At 38.2% G+C, this 16750-nt stretch overlaps 1 protein-coding gene across 8 annotated transcripts in view; it reads left to right on the top strand.

Annotated features, from left to right (window-relative positions):
- RBMS1 (RNA binding motif single stranded interacting protein 1) overlaps positions 1 to 16750 on the top strand; it is a 241227-nt gene that overhangs the window by 189292 nt on the left and 35185 nt on the right. For all 8 annotated transcript variants that reach the window (XM_056110254.1, XM_056110256.1, XM_056110253.1 and 5 more), the window contains exons 3-4: positions 3158 to 3216; positions 8141 to 8232. In XM_056110254.1, the coding sequence (XP_055966229.1) occupies positions 3158 to 3216; positions 8141 to 8232 (151 nt within the window). The remainder of the gene's footprint in view (positions 1 to 3157; positions 3217 to 8140; positions 8233 to 16750) is intronic.

Here is a 16750-nt window from a genome sequence, read left to right as displayed (position 1 = left end):
AGGCTTCAGTGGTTAGGGCAGACAGCAGATATGTGGTTAGGGCTCTTAGGGAATGGATTTGGAAAATAATGGGCAATAAGTGACATTCATCTAGATACTTCAGTCAAAAGAGGAAAAGTCAAGCACTTAAACTTCAGTGGGGTTTAAAGGGGTGGGGGGCAAGCAGGAAGCAAGACTGTGTTCATTAAAGGTGCAGTATTGAATTTCCTAAGAAAAATGTTGAGGACTGAATCTTGAGATGATACAGCTTGGATAAGTATAATGAGAATCCCAAATGGACCAAGAACCACTGGAAGAGCCCCGAGAAAGGTGGAATGTGATCATTGGAGGGAGGACAGATCAGAGACGTGCAAAGGATGTATAGATGGTGAAGCCTGAATTCAAGTCTGGTGACCAGACGAAAGATCAGAGAAAATCAAAAACAGAAAAGCATGGGCTTGACTATCAGTGCTAGTAAGACTTGGTCTTTTTCTGGCTGTCACCTCTTCCTTTTTCCGCATGGTTTTCTTTCCCGGCCTTAAACTGGGAGAGCAGCTCCAGAGAGGACCGGCCCCTGAACTCTCAGATCTCAAGCAGCATCTCTCAATCTTTGTGACTTTTAGTCCCTTTTCCTAAATTGAAATCATTCCTTCCTTTTGGAAAGGCAGGAGACAGGGGTGAATCTTAAAAGGTGTGCAAATGAGAGTAAATTTCAAGCATGTAACCTAGGTAGATAAATGGTTACTAAAAGGTGCTCTTTAAGTCACTTATTTTTCCTGGTTTGCAGATTTTTTAAATTAAATTTTATAAGCTTAGTGACCTACGTTAATGTTGTTGTAAATACTCAGAATCTCTACAGGGAATTGAAGGTGTTTGTTTAGCCTTCTGCCTCTTGGATGTAATTGTCATTTGAACCTTAAATTACCTTTACTTTAATGCCTAGTTAGTAATCATTTGATTACATGATTACACAGTGAAAATTAACTGGGGGAAGGAGGTTGCTCAAGCCATTCTTTCCTCTATGATGAATATATTTTCTCTGTTCACTGGATAAAATAGAAACTTACACTGTTCAAAATTGTTCTGTCGCATAGATAACTTTTATTTCCTAACATGTTTAAGACTTATTAGAGTACCTTAAAATTCGTCATGAGGAGAGTACTAGAGAAAATGTGAAAAATTCAAAGTTGATCCATTGGAAAGTAATGTGTATTTCTCTATCTCATATATATATGTCTATATATTATATATATATTCCATTTGAGTTGTAGTACAACAGATAGGGAATGCATGAAACTAACCTGGGTTCTATGCCTGGCACCCCATACAGTTTCCTAAGCCCACCAGGAGTGATCTTTGATTGCAGAGGCAAGAGTAAGCCCTGAGTACCACTGGTGGCCAACAAACAAAATTTATAGTCTGTGTTCAGTAGCAGCATACTAAATTTTGATGTTCTGGGGCTAGAGAGGTACTATAGGGCTTACCTTATACACAAGTGGTCCTGAGCACTCCATATGCTCCCCTGTGCCCTGCCAGCAGTGATTACTGAGCATAGACCTACCCTAAGCATCCCAGGTATGATCTAAAAAAAAAAGTTCCACATCCTGAATTTTTTCATTCTTTCCCTAACTTCTATTGTACATTAAACTATTAAACACTGTATTCTGCAAATAAAGAGACTGCATGACTCCCGAGTATGAGTCCCAAATGTTCAATCCCAGCACTGCAAGTAATAATAAAAAGGAAGGGGAAATCTGAACACATTGCTCATGATAAGCCCTCATAGGGTTCAGGTATATAGTACAGAGATTAAAGGCCTTGCTGTGGCCAACCACACTTTGAGCCCCAGCACTTCATATTGTCTCCTGAGCACTACTGAATATGGCCCAAAATCCAACTAAATAACACTTTATGAGGGTCTAATATTTAACTTTTAAAATTGAGGTTCTGTAATTTATAATACTGTTAATGATGTTTTCTCATGCACATAATTTCAGCACTCCTCACCTTCCCCACTTCCCTTCCCCAAGGACCAACATATTGAAGGCTTTATTATTTTAATATTCTTAAATGTCCTTTTCTTGGGCTGGAGCGATAGCACAACAGTAGGGCATTTGCCTTGCAAGCAGCCAACATGGCCGGCCTGAGTTCGAGTCCTCTGCCCCTCTCGGAGAGCCCGGCAAGCTACCAAGAGTATCTCTCCCGTACGGCAAAGCCTGGCAAGCTACCCATGATGTATTTGATATGCCAAACAACAAGTCTCACTATGGAGACATTACTAGGCCCACTCAAGCAAATTGATGAACAACGGGAGGACAGTGACAGTGACATTCCTTTTCTTATACATGTGTATGCACACGTTGGTTAACATATATAACTATTGTTTCTGAGTTAAAAGGGGCATTCATAAGTATATTTATAAAACGCTATCAAAACTTTAGGTGAAAAGATCTGTTTTAAATGTATTATCAAGTGAGTTAAACATGTATACCCACAGGCATCTGCGATGATCTCTAGATCATCAGGTTGTATCTGAAAAAAAATGGATATACATAATGCATGTAGTTCTCCTTCAATTATTATTACACAAAGACTATAGGTCATAGTACTTTCCCTTTAATAAGCCTGGGTGTTGGATTTGGTTTTGCATTTTACCATGAAGACATAGTATCAGTAAAAAAAAAACTAATTTGAAATAGAACCCACATTCCATTTTATTCTGTGCCGGGATAGGTAAATACCTGCTATCCCAAAGCTAAACATCAAACCATAATCCAAAAATTCAAAGAGAGAATTAGTCAGTCCTTTTTTTCACTTTTGAGTTTAGAATTCTCATTTCTTGTTCTCTAGTAAAGAACATTTTCATATTGTATGAAGTTTGCAGATGTTTGAAAATTCTGTTTGTTCTCTGGAATTTATACACTATTCTTAAAGATTTTTTAAAATTTTGTTATAATATAGACAAAACACAACTCTTGATAAAATTCTAGAGTTAAACTTGATGAGATAACAAAGCTCCAATATTAAAATTATTAAGTATAAAAAATCAATTTATGTGAGAATTGTTATATCTGATCAAGGAATTGTTAAATCCTTGTCTAAGAATTTATTAAGCTGTTGTTGCTCATTGAGTCATCTTGATGATAACTTTTGTCTCTTTATTTTTGTTTTTCTTCAGATACGGAAAAATCGTCTCCACAAAGGCAATTTTGGATAAGACAACAAACAAATGCAAAGGTACCCTTCCTTCCTTGAATATTTGCTAAATCATAGTTTTAGACAAATAATGGACTTTTGAACCACATCTTTGATTTCAAAACTACCTCCATTTTAGTAAAAACCAAATTGTACATGTCACTGCAGTTTCTGTCTTGCACAATGTCAGCATGTTGCTAACGTTTGTCCCTGGTCGAATTTTGGCTGGAACTCTTTAACAGCAGTTTGCCAGAATTCTAGATTTGACGCCAGCAGAGTTAACATGCATAATACTGGTTGGCATTTAGCCCCTGCTTTTAAAAGGCAAGTAGAGTTAGAAAATAGCTTTTCTTTCCTGAGCCTGAGGAGATTAGAGCTGCTTACTGAAGACCATTGGGCTGTACTAAAGAACTGAAAAGATTACATATTGTGCAAATTGGCTCTATTAATTAGAATAGAGTAGTTTTAAGCAGTACTCAATTACATGTTTCAATACTCCCAATTGTTCTCTGCTGAATGCCTGTTGACAATATTGGCAGCAGGGAGGAGAGAACCGTTTTCACTGACCAGATTGTAAGAGGGAGGGGAGGTCATACGCCCCTTTGAAATATGCTGCTGCATTAATTTGATGCACTGACCTTCAGTTTTCCGTGTAATTAGGATGAGCTCATCCAGCTCCATGAGCTGGAAGAAGAGGCGTCTACAGTAGCAGCAGTGCTGCTCTGTGGCTCTGACTTTTAATGATCTAGCATCTTAACAATAGGCATGTGATTTCTAGGAAAGGGGAAGAATGGGGTCAGCTGACTTTGAGTCTAACTACTGACCCCAGGAATTGAAATAAGGTTGACAGGAATAGGCAGAGAAAGCAAATCTCCTCATTAATTAGACTCCAGTTTTTCAAGTAGTGGTGATGGCTATGGCTTTGCACAGTTTGAAAAAGGCAAAGAACATAAATGAGCCCTATGGTAGGGCCTCACCATTTCCTTTAATCTAGTCTTGAAGAGATTCTTTGTGTATCTGTCTCCTCTTCAAAGTTCCTAAATTTAAAGGAGCTATTGTGACAAATATCTAGCTCCATGTTTAATCAACATGGCACATTTAAGGCAGTTTTGCCCTGAGATAGTTGGTAAAGCAGAGCTTTATGTGGAATGTGTTCAGTAAATATTTTAAATGAATTAAGCCTGAGAGAATTAAAGTGTAGACTAAAATATATACACTTAGTTGCCAAGATTGGTCTTTCTTAACATATGTGAGAAAGCAAAGACACAGGGGGGGAAAAAAATCTTTGGGTTTTATAAAGAAAAGTGGACTCTTGAAGGCATAAGACAGGAAGCTGATCTCTAATATTACTTTTATACAAGAGAAAAATTATAGTAGGCAAGTGGTTTTATAGCCTTGGCCTACCTTCCCCACCCCCAAATAAATCTTAACTCAGCAGATGGGTGTGTGAAAAAGCAGGGCTGCCCTAGTTAAGTAAGGAAGAGAACCTGGAGGCATCCCAGGTTGAATTCTTCACCACACCCCTGTCCTGGCCTCCCATTTGCATACTCTCCAGTGCCAGCCTATTCTCGGGAAGCCAAAATGCCAGAAAAAGCTCAGTGTGATATGGAAAAATTATGGGTAAGAGATATTTATGGAGCCCTGAAATACGAGTACGGATCATTCAGAATTGATCTTGAATAATTTTCAAAGTTACCTGGAGATGAACTCTTAGAGTGGCTTCATGACATCTTGCCTCACATGCCTTAGCAATGATAATACCTTTCAGGCCTCATGGACCTACATGGGCATCTCAGCTACAGATTGTTAGTAGATAACAGGTGTGCAGTTGAGTTAGGACAGAGTAAGCAAGAAGGGATTTGTAAACTTCTTGAACTAAGAATGAGAGAGTTTTGTTTTAAAAACATAAAATGACAAGGGAAGAAATAATACAATATGGCATGTACTGAAGAGATAAATAGTACTGGCTTACAGTGCTTGCCTTGCACATGGTCGACCCTGGTTCAGTCCCCGGCACCTCATATGGGGTTCCCTGAGCATTGCTGGATTTGACCCTAAAACCAAAAAATAAAAATAAAAATCACTGTCACTGTCCTCCTGTTGTTCATCGATTTGCTTGAGCAGGCCCAGTAACGTCTCCATTGTAACAATTGTTACTGTGTTTGGCATATCGAATACGTCACAGGTAGCTTGCCAGGCTTTGCCATGTCAGCGAAATACTCTCGGTAGCTTGCTGGGCTCTCTGAGAGGGGCAGAGGAATAGAACTTGGGTCAGCCATGTTGGCCACTTGTAAGGCAAACGCCCTACCTGCTGTGCTATGGCTCCAGCCCCCCCCCCAAAAAAAATAATGCAACATAAAAAAGATAGTTTGTTACCAATGTTATCAATAGCTTAAGATATATAGGTAGGAGATGTGCAGATATATGATATTATATAGCATTAGTTTAAAGGTAAAGTGCTTTTATTGTATACTGATTTTTTTATACTTAACAAGTCAGAAATTTATACATAAAAACTAGGAAACCTTGAAGTTATCGAACAAATTTTGATCACAGAATGTATTTTGGCATTCTACCTAGGAGACAAAAAGAAGCTTTAAGTAACATGTATTTCAGTTATCAAAAATTTATGATTCAGCTGCTTTTTATTTAACATTTATTAGCCAGTATAAAGTATTTAAATGCTTTCCAAGTCAGGAATATAAGGCAACTTGGGACGAAAGCATCCAAAGAATTGATTTCAACACTGATTAATGGATTATTGATGCTCAGAGTGGTATATAAGACTAGAATGTACATATGGGCATGTGCACATAGACACAGGTAAGCATTAAGAACATCAAGGAATTAAATGAAGCATGAGAAACTGAGTTTACTATAAAATTGCCCTATGTTTTCTAGTATTTAAAGTAAAATTTTTTAAAAAAATAGGTATTTTCATGATTTAGTCAGGGGAAATCCAGGAAGCAGGAATAACAGGATTAATTCTTTCTGGTCTTGCAATCTGAGAGGAATCATCCTAGGGATTCAAGGAGAGGACATTTGTGTGATTTAGAAATCCCCACCTTCAAAAATAACTCTCCACAGTTTATAAGATGAAACCGACTCAACTTGAATAACTCAAGTGTATGTGGTCTTTTTTTTACTAGAAGGCAATAGAAAAAGCTGGAAGAACACAATGTTGCCTGCTTTCCAGATATATTTGTTTTGAACAAAGATTTATGAAATCACTGTGTGGCAGGAAATGATCAGAAAAGGATGTAAGCAGTGAACTAAAATGCAGCCACTGTGAAGTTTACTTAATAAGAAAATAACAGACAAAGGAGCCCAGTGAGATAATATAGGTGGTGACATTCTTGCCTTGCATCCCACCATCTCCCGCATGACACATGGTATTCTGGCTGTGCCCAGCCCATAAAAGAAAATATCAAACAATATTAATAATACCTCAATGGGTAATAACTAGAATAACATCAGAATCGATACAATAATTAAGTTGACAGCAGCATGATGAGGCGGGGACAGAGCATGGAAATTGGGAAAGACTTAAATACCCATCAGTGGGTTTTATATCATATCAGTTTAACTAGGTGTCATTTTGGACCTGCTTAAATTTCTTTCAATGAAATATGTATGAGAGTTTGTGTGTGCCTATATTTGTCTCTGTCGAAAGTTGGATATTAGCATTAGCAGATTTTTAGAAACACTCAAGTAGGTTTAACTTAATTTTTTTATCTGATAGTTGAGTAGCATTTTCTGCTTTTACCTTGGTCAACTTCTACTCTTTTCTTTCCAGCCTGGCCATTTTTCCATTGTCTAAATCAACTTAAGCTGATTTCAGTCCAATCTCAAGTAATGTAAGGAAGTTGCTTCAGCTCTAGCATGTATCTCTCCTAAAACATCTGTTTTTGTAATCCATAGTCTACTCTCTTTTATTATGACTTAATTTTATGACCAGGTAATATTTTGGGTACTAATTTTGCTAACAGATCTTTAAACTACTTCCAAGTTTAGGTATCCTTGATAAGACCTATAAATAAATGATTGATGAGGCTGATCTCCTATGCAGCCTTCAAATATTTTGTTCCAAAATATTCTTATTCATTGTAAATTAATTTTAAAATAGATTAGGCTTCTGAGAAACCTCTGTTGGTATTTTTGTCTGGTATCCTGATCTTTTGAACTATGAAAAGAAATATAATTTGCCTGTCTCTGAATAACTTGAAGAATTATCACAGTGAAAAATCAGTGATTGCCTATTTAAATGCAATGATGCTCATGGGATCAGTTAAGATTTATGGGGCTGTTTGATCTTATGCTGAATAATTACTGTTCTTTATATAATTTTTCTCTTTTATTGCTTATTAATTTTCACTACCAGCTACCATCCATATGCTAGTTTTGTATCAATGCAATCTCCTCCCCCTTGCTAATTTCCTACTCTTAATTTACCATGGCCAAGGAAAACAGATGACCATCTTGTAAAAAGTATTTGCAAAGCTACAGATAAATAAGCTTTGAGCCTGTGGGCTCTCGTTAGTAGGGTATTGGTTTGCCCTTTTTTTTTTTTTTTTTTTGACTGCAGGCAGGAATTGCTGATTTAGCTATTTTGGGTATCTGCAGACTGATTCTTTTGCTTTTCAAGGGGATGTAATTCAGATATACCAACTTTGGTTGGAAATTAGATGTTTTTGTCCCTCATTCCAATAACTACAGTACCCCTGAAAAGGAGATCTGGAAAAGAGGGGGGTTGGTTTTCTCTTTTTGTTTTACATCAAAAGGAGACTTGCCCGTGTTAGAGGGTGGGGAAAGGGCTGCTGCATTTCCGCTCTTAAAGCCCAATGGCTCTCAAGATATTGGTGTTTTCATTTCTGGCTTGCAGCAGAAAACAAATGAAGCCATTCTTTTATTTTTTTTACAGACTATAAAATTATGATTCCAAAACTGTGTGTATTTTGCGTTTCAGGTTACGGTTTTGTCGACTTTGACAGTCCCGCAGCAGCTCAGAAAGCTGTGTCTGCCCTGAAGGCTAGTGGGGTTCAAGCTCAAATGGCAAAGGTAAGTTGAGAACCAGGAACTGTGTCTAGTGTCCCTAGTGTGGGTTCTAAACCAGCCCATGACTTTTTCTGTCACCAGTGACATTCTCCTCTATACCCCATAGCCACCTTACTGGGCACATAGCTCATACTTACACATTCAAATGTACTTTACCAGAGAATGTACCTTATAATTTTATGTGTGAAGAGGACTTTTGAAAATGTGTTAAATTTTACAGGGCAGGTTATTTTATCCCATAAATTGAGAAAGAGCATGCAATTTTATCATAGTAGTTAGGGATTCACAGGTTAAAGATATGTTTGTATGCCAGTGCTCCAATATTAATTTGGGCCACAGAGATAGCTCACTGGACTTGATTACATGCCTTGCCATACTTTGCATAGTAGGGATCAGGCGGTATGGCCTGGTTTATTCCCTGGTATTACATGATCCTCTGAGCACCAGTTGGTATGACCTAAAAACATTTAAAATAATGATTTTACAAATACTTCAGGAAATAAGTTTGGACTAATTAATGTATCAAACGGTCACGTTCTTCCCATTGTTCATTGATTTGCTCGAGTGGGCCCAGTAACATCTCCATTGTGAGACTTGTTGTTACTGTGTTTGGCATATCGAATACATCACAGGTAGCTTGCCAGGCTTTGCCGTGTGGGCGAGATACTCTCGGTAGCTTGCCGGGCTCTCCGAGAGGGGCAGAGGAATCGAACTCGGGTGGGCCATATTGGCCGCTTGCAAGGCAAATGCTTTATCCGCTGTGCTATCGCTCCAGCCCAATGTATCAAACATACTTGAACATATAGATGTGCTTTAACATGCTTAGTGCAACATCAGCTGCTGTACAAGTCAGACACCATTTAGGCATTGGTGGTTCATAAATCTACTATTTAATTGTTCTGCAATGTCTTGATTTGATACTTGTCTCTGATGAATTTTTAGCATCCCAAGATTATTACTGATTTGATATTTATAACCCAGCCTTTATTATTCAAGAACGAGCTTAAGTTTTATCACACCTAGTATATATAGTGCACTTAAGTTCATAACATGCCCTTTTTTTCACCATTTAAGGTTCTTGAATTGCTATAGAAAATATTTTTTGCCTGTAACTTGGTAGTTTGATATTTTGTATATTCTTTTCAATAAATCAACAATTTTAAACTATCTGGCTTCTTGACGTACAAAGAAAAGTAATTTGTGCTAGTCCCTGCTAATTCTGATTCCTGGAGAAGCATTTATGTTTTCATAAGAAAAGAAGATTTGCTAAAGTTAAAGGATTCGGGTAAAGTGATATGTTACCTGCTAAGACCATAAGGCAACCGAAAGACATAGATGCAGGATGGAGATTTTCTATGGTAGAAAAAAAAATCAACATATTACCTTTCTAAAGTTGATGCTTAATATTTGTAAACTTTTCAATGAATTCGACATATTTTAGATTTTATTTTTTTTAATCCTCCCATTGCGTAATTGATGCTGCTACAAAGTGAGATGATACATTCCTCTTTAAGGTGCTTATATACAGCTCATTATGATTCAACAGATCACAAAGTGGCTTAGTCCATATTCTGTACATATGAGACATCAGAGATTTGAACTCACAGCTATATACTTCTAAGGCAGGTGCTCTAAGCCACTGTATTTTAGATTTCCTTGAATCCCAGAGAAATTAAAGAAACTGTAAATATTAAGCAGCATTATTTTCAGATCTGTCCATTATAGAAAACAATTTTCTATGCAATTGTTTTAAAGACAGTGATATAAGGTTTATAATATACTTGGAGTGAATTTTCAATACCCATGCTATATCTGTTATATGAAATATTTAATCTTTTTCTGTAAACAATAGATAACACAGTTTTATAAGCAGAACTTTTAAGACACACTCATATTTTTGTCCTCTGTGGTCATTAAAACAATTCTGTGGGGGCTGGAGTGATAGCACAGCAGGAAGGGCATTTGCCTTGCATGCGGCCTGACCTGGGTTCGATTCCCAGCATCCCATATGGTCCCCCGAGCACGGCCAGGAGTAATTCCTGAATGCATGAACCAGGAGTAACCCTGTGCATCGCTGGGTGTGACCCAAAAAGCAAAAAAAAAAATTCTGTGAAGCCCCTATTTCCTAATTTCATGGATGGAACCCAAGGCAGGTATAATGAATTTCTGACAGATCTTGTAATTTCTAAAAGTTCCTTTGCTGCCTCTTTCACTTTGGGTCTTTCTGTTTATTTTCCCTTTTTTTCTGACAAAGTATCTCAAGTTTCCAATACATTTTCAACCTACTCTACATATATATATACAACAAAGTAAACACAGTATTTAAAACAAGATTTTTTATATGAAAAGTCTCAAGGTTCCATTCCAAATTGAAATGTCAGGAACCTAACATCAGTAGATTTTGAAAAGCAAAGAGATGTGTATCTTGCATAATTTGGCCATAGTTTTGAGAGGAATTATGGCCTACAAGATAATATTTGTGACAATTGACAATGAGGAAGCAATTTGGGGAAATTGGGGACTCCCAAGTTGTCCTCCGGGGCTCCATTCTTGGTGATTTCAGCCAACTAGGTTATTTGATTATATCACAGGACCCAAGCATATTGTGCTTCTTAGGTTTCTGCAAAGAATTGAACCAGAATCGCATATACCCTAAGCTCTGTACTATCTTCTCACCTCTAATAAACTATGTTTTAAAAGTTTATGTCTCAGGGACTGGAGCTATAGCACAGCAGGTAGGGCGTTTGCCTTGCATGCGGCCGACCACGGTTCGATTCCCAGCATCCCATATGGTCTCCCGAGCACCACCAGAAGTAATTCCTGAGTGCAGAGCCAGGAGTAACTGCTGAGCATCACCGGGTGTGACCCAAAAAGAAAAAATAAATAAATAAAAAGAATTTTTAAAAAAGCTTATGTCTCAGCATAACATTACATGTGTACAGACATGTGTATAGATTTCATTTTCATTCATTCATTTCATCATCCTGTTATTCGTCGATTGCCTCGAGCAGGCCCCAGTAACGTCTCTTTCATCCTAGCCCTGAGATTATATTCAAGGCTCTGTAGGAGAATGAGACCCATCATTGTTACTGGTATTTGGCATATTTGGTACGCCACGGGGAGTTTGCCAGACTCTGCCCTGTGGGCAGGCTACATTCGATAGCCTGCAAGTTTGTCCAAAGTAGGAATGAGATAATAAGATGTCATAAAAAGATGTCCTTATAAGACATTGGGGCCTCGGCGAGGAACAGCCAGGTGCGGGGGCAGAAGACTGCACTGTTCTCGTCCTGGCGCCGTGTAATCCCATCAACGGCCAAGACTCAGAGACTATGTATATAGATATGTTAACTTAATATTTAATTGTTAGTTAGAGGGTTGTGCTTATGGATAATATGTATTTTTCTACTTAAACTACTGTGAAGTGGGATTTTGTTAACATTAGTACATATTATTCCTGCCAGCAATTTAAGTGACCTCTTAACTATCATGATGCTCAAATATACTTGAATTTTTAAATAATATTTGAATATCATAATTAAAACTTTCCCTTTGCTCTAACCTAATAGCAAGATTGCTAAGATTAGGATAAGAATATATTTCATTTTTCTTCCTCTTACCTGGCCAATCAAGAAAGTAAACAGAAAAGTAAACTTTCATTCTTGGAATGTTTAGAGAGTGCTGATAATCCACCATGATCACCTCCTACCACCCTCACTTGATCTTCCCATAGAGTTACTGCAACTAAAGAACATAATCATAGGATTATAACCTGAGTTTCTGATTATCAAAGACCCTCCCTCAGCCCTGTTCTGCTGGAACCTCCTTGCCCTTCAAAGTGGCTTCATGGGAAGACGTCCCACAAACTGAACCAGTTCTACCAAGTGTGGGGTTTGCTAGCTTTCTGAGGGCAAGTAGTGACTTTCCAACCCCATATATAGGTTCCTCAGTCAGCATTTTGCCTTTTAGACTTATATGTGAATTTGTACACCAGGCCTAGGAGACAGCAGTAAAGCTTCCTGAGTGGTCTCTTGCAGTGGACTCTAGCTTGACTAATGATGATAAGGGAGCACCCTGTATATTAAGGCACAGTACTTAAGAATATTCTGTCTGCATTCATATTCATTCTCAATCACTTAGACAAAGGGTGGGTGGTCAGCAAAGCTTCCTATACTTCTCAGCTGGCTCCCAGGTAGACTGTCTCTAAGGTGGTCTGGTTTCTCACTGTAGAATGGGGGAGTGCTGACTTCCTTTGTTTCCTGGTCTCTGCTGAAGCAATGTCCTATTTTGCAACCTGGCTCAAAAGCAGATACCTTATCTAGAGCTGCCTATGAGCTCTTACTGGGACATCTTTTTAATGCCTCTAATTTAAGCAGCAACATATAGTAAGTGCATCTTATTTTGAAAAAGTCTTTTCTGTACATTTAGTCAGGGATGGATGTCATGTTGGCAGTGCATTTTGATATCAGCTTTCCAGTGGGTTGAAATCAGCACTGTTTAAAGGCCTTCTTATGACAGTTTTCTAGGGAAAAATGATCCCTTTCTCAGAGGAAGGAACTGTCCATAGGCTCAGTTGCTGGCATTAGGCCTACAATCTGTGCTTTATGAATTTCTTAGGGTCTCTGTAGAATTATAAGGTTTCCTGGAGACTTGAATGATTTTTTAATAAATGCACTATTTCATAATGGTTACAAAATTTTAAATGCTATGGGGTTCATTTTCCTATACTATGAAACCAAGTATTTGATGTACCCCCTGTATGTTCTCTGGATAAAGTGATTAACATAAAGACATTTTTTGAAAGAAGTTTAGGTTTACCTGTCAATAGTTATGTGATAAGTAACCATTACTTTTTACTTTCCTCTAGGGATTAGTGAAAAGAACTTTGAAATTTATATTACCACTTATTTTAAGGGCTTACTTTCTTAAGTAATCAGAGAAAAATTTTATGGGCATTGAATTAGGAGCATCTGAGGGATGAGGGAGAATATAATGTTGTTTCACATATTGACTACCAGTTTGAAAAAGAGTCCACAAATATTTGAAATGCAAATAGAGAGCATTAGACAAAGTAATTGTTTCTTATTCATGTTTTAATTTTTAGTTCCTTACTTGGTACCTGTCATATGGTAGATATTAAATGTTTGTTTTGTGGATGATCAAAGATACCAATTAAATGAGAGGAAAACTTTCAACCAACTTTGACAGATACAGAGAATGATGCATTAAATAAAACTACACTTAGGGGCTTGCTCTTCAAGCCCATGTTCTCCCTTTAACATGTATTCTACTTACTTGCCTGTTTCTTTGCTTTCCTATTTCCACTCTCGAGAAGACTATATTTACTTTAAAAAACACATTTCTCTGTTTCTTTCCACTCATATCTTTCTCAAAAAACAAAGAAGTTATATTTAGAGCCAGAGACTTAGTGCAGGCATTAAGGTATTTGCCTTGAATACAGCCAAACCCAGATGAATCCTCAGCATAGCTTGGTCCCCAGAGCACCAAGCCTGGAATATCCCAAACCCCTCCTTCCCAAAATTTATTTATTCAGCTGTATCAAATACCCTGATGAAACTTATCAAAAGGTGTGAGGCCATTCCTATTAAACATGGCATGTGTCTAAGATATATATGCTTTCAAAGTAAAGGACTCAGTCTGTGAAAAGAAAAATAAACCCAGATAAAGAGCTGAAATGGCATAAAATTAAATCCACACTGGTGATGTGTCAACAGGGACTTCCTGGGTCTTTCTGCAGTACCTCTGATGGCCTGCTGGGGGTCAGCACTACATTATTATTTGGCTAGTGTTAGGTTTGCTCCCCTACCCCCATTAAATAGGCAAGTGGAGTCAAATGAGAAAGAATTTAATTCTTCATCCTCTCAGAGATCTACCGACTTTGATCAGTTTGCATTCACATGCCCATAAGCAGCTATCTGCTGGTTGGTGAACCTATTCAGTACAAGAGAAAACAGATGTCTGGTCTTCCTGCCAAGTCCCTTTCTTGCATTTTAGGAACCATTCCACACGCACAGGGAGGTTTTTGTTAATTTCTTTCAGATGATGACTGAGTGCTTTACACCACAGGGGACCTCCAGGCCCCACTTTTCTACTCAAGTGAACATTAGTAGCCATTTATCCCTCTCAAGGCCCATTTGGGACCTAGTTTTCTACTTGTTAGAGAAGCCATTGAACCCTTTCCATGCCTAGGGATATAAAGAGACCCATTGGCCCTATTTTTATGTTTGGCCACCCATAATTTACAGAATCATTGTTTTTTCAGACATAAGCATCATATGAGGTAAAACAGAGTTATGGTTGTCACTTATTTTAAAGAGACTAAATCACCTTCATTCAGAAACCACCCCCGCTTATACTACAAGTATTCTATGTTCCATTCACTCTGAGTGTACATAATTAAAATTCATAGACACTTTGGGAATTAGATATTGTTAGGGCTAATTCTGCCAGCTTGGAGCAGCTTCTTGGTTTTGTGTTTGCTTTGTTTTTTTAATTACTGTAACTTTGTAGGAAGTGCTTGCAGGATAATTTGGTCAATTCAAAAGATAAATAAGATTAGCTCTAAACATCATCACAAATGAAGAAACTTCATTAACTTGATTATTGCTATTGAAACACATTAAATGTGTAGTACCTGTATTTGTCTATTCTGTCTCAACTAATTTTCAGAGGATGGGTAAGAGTTCAATTTTCAAATTCAGGTTTTTGCACTTTTTTTTTCCTTTCATTGGTAAACTTTCAAGTAAATTGAAATTTTATATTAATAGAAATAACTAAGATTTAGAGTAGTTACCTACATTAACCATCTCTATTAAAAACACTTCCTCTATGACAAATTATCTCCTAAACTTTTTTAAAAAATTATTTTGGGCCACACCCAGTGGTGCTCAGGACTTACTCCTTTCTGTGCACTCAGGAATCACTCCTGGCAGTGCTCTGAGGACCATGGGATGCTAGGGATCAAACCCAGATTGGCAATATGCAAATCAAGCACCCTAATCACTGCACTATCCCTCCAACCCTTCTCACTTCCTGTTTCTAAAATCTCCCAGTGTTCATCACATAGCTTTGTTTTGTTTGCTTGTTTGTTGGGGAGGCAGCGGCACGAGGGGGGGGAACGGCGGTAGCAGGCAGAGGTTTCAAGGATCAAAACCCATGTCTCAAACATGTGCTTTACCACTGAACCACATCACCAGCCACCAATCTTGGTTTTTATTTTCTTTCACTGTGGTGCTATACCCAGTGATGTGGATCTGTGGGTCTAACCGTAGACAGCCAAATGCAAAGTAAGTGCCTTAATACCTGAGTTCATGATATTCTAACTACAGTACTTAGAGGGTAGCATTTCCCAGAGGGTATGAAATCACAGGATGAAGAACACTTGCCCTGCCCTGGCATATCAGTGCTATATTAGAAATAGTTTAATGTACTAAGCTTGTATGTAGAGAGTAGATTCTAAGATTCACAGAACCTTTTTTTAGGTTGTTTTGTTGTTGTTGTTTAAAGATCACAAAACAGATTTCAGGGATAGCTTGCAGCTCTTAGACCATTTCAACCTTTGCCCATAGGCTCTTCAGGAAGCAGTGTTGCTGTTGACACTGCTTATGTGAAAGTGGTTAGAGAGCAGTGACTATGACAATATAATATTGAATAGCCTTTCAAATAATCTGCTTCCAGATTCAAGAGAGTTCAAGGCCCAATTTGTGGGAGTTTGCCACAATAAAACCAGTTGTTTGGGTACTTTCAGCCTCCAATGACAAGGGGGTGGGGGCGTTGGTTGTAGAGAATGCAACAAACAAATGAGACATGGTCTGTCAGAACTTTAGGGTCACCTGAGCAGCTATGAGTGAGCTCACCATCCAGACCATTTATTTAATACTGTACTGCTCCCCTGGACTGGAGTGATAGCACAGCAGGTGGGGCGTTTGCCTTGCTACATGGCCGACCCGGGTTTGATTCCTCTGGCCCTCTCAGAGATCCGGGCAAGCTACCGGTATCCTGCCCACATGACAGAGACTGGCAAGCTCCCCATGTCATATTTGATATGAAAAAAAAACAGTAACAACAAGTCTCAGTGGAGATGTTACTGGTGCCCACTCAAGCAAATTGATGAACAACGGGAGGACAGTGCTACAGTGCTACTGCTCCCCTACCCTGGTTCTTAACATGGGAGTTATTGTTCTTGTTTACGGACATTAAAGACAGTATCCAGATCAAGATTCAATGAGATATTTCACATAGCCCATCAACAGGCACCTTTAAGTCATGACAGTCTCCTTTGCTACTCTTGCCTAAGTTGCCTTCAACTTAGGCAAGAGTAGCAAAAGAGCCAAACTGCTTTTATTCTACTTTTTCCTGGCCCCACATTGCATGCTCATAAGACCCAAACTGTTTTCCCAGGGAATCAACCTTGGGTTTCTGTTAGAGGGATAATTTCCCACACCAATTACTGTCCTGTCCTCTGAAAAGTCCTCCTTAATCTTCCTAAATAAGCTTTCCCATC

Source organism: Sorex fumeus, unplaced genomic scaffold (assembly GCF_029834395.1).
Source record: "Sorex fumeus unplaced genomic scaffold, SorFum_2.1 ptg000009l, whole genome shotgun sequence".
Taxonomy (NCBI): domain Eukaryota; kingdom Metazoa; phylum Chordata; class Mammalia; order Eulipotyphla; family Soricidae; genus Sorex; species Sorex fumeus.
Note: the sequence above shows the minus strand (reverse complement) of the source record. Positions and strands in the feature narration are given on the sequence as shown.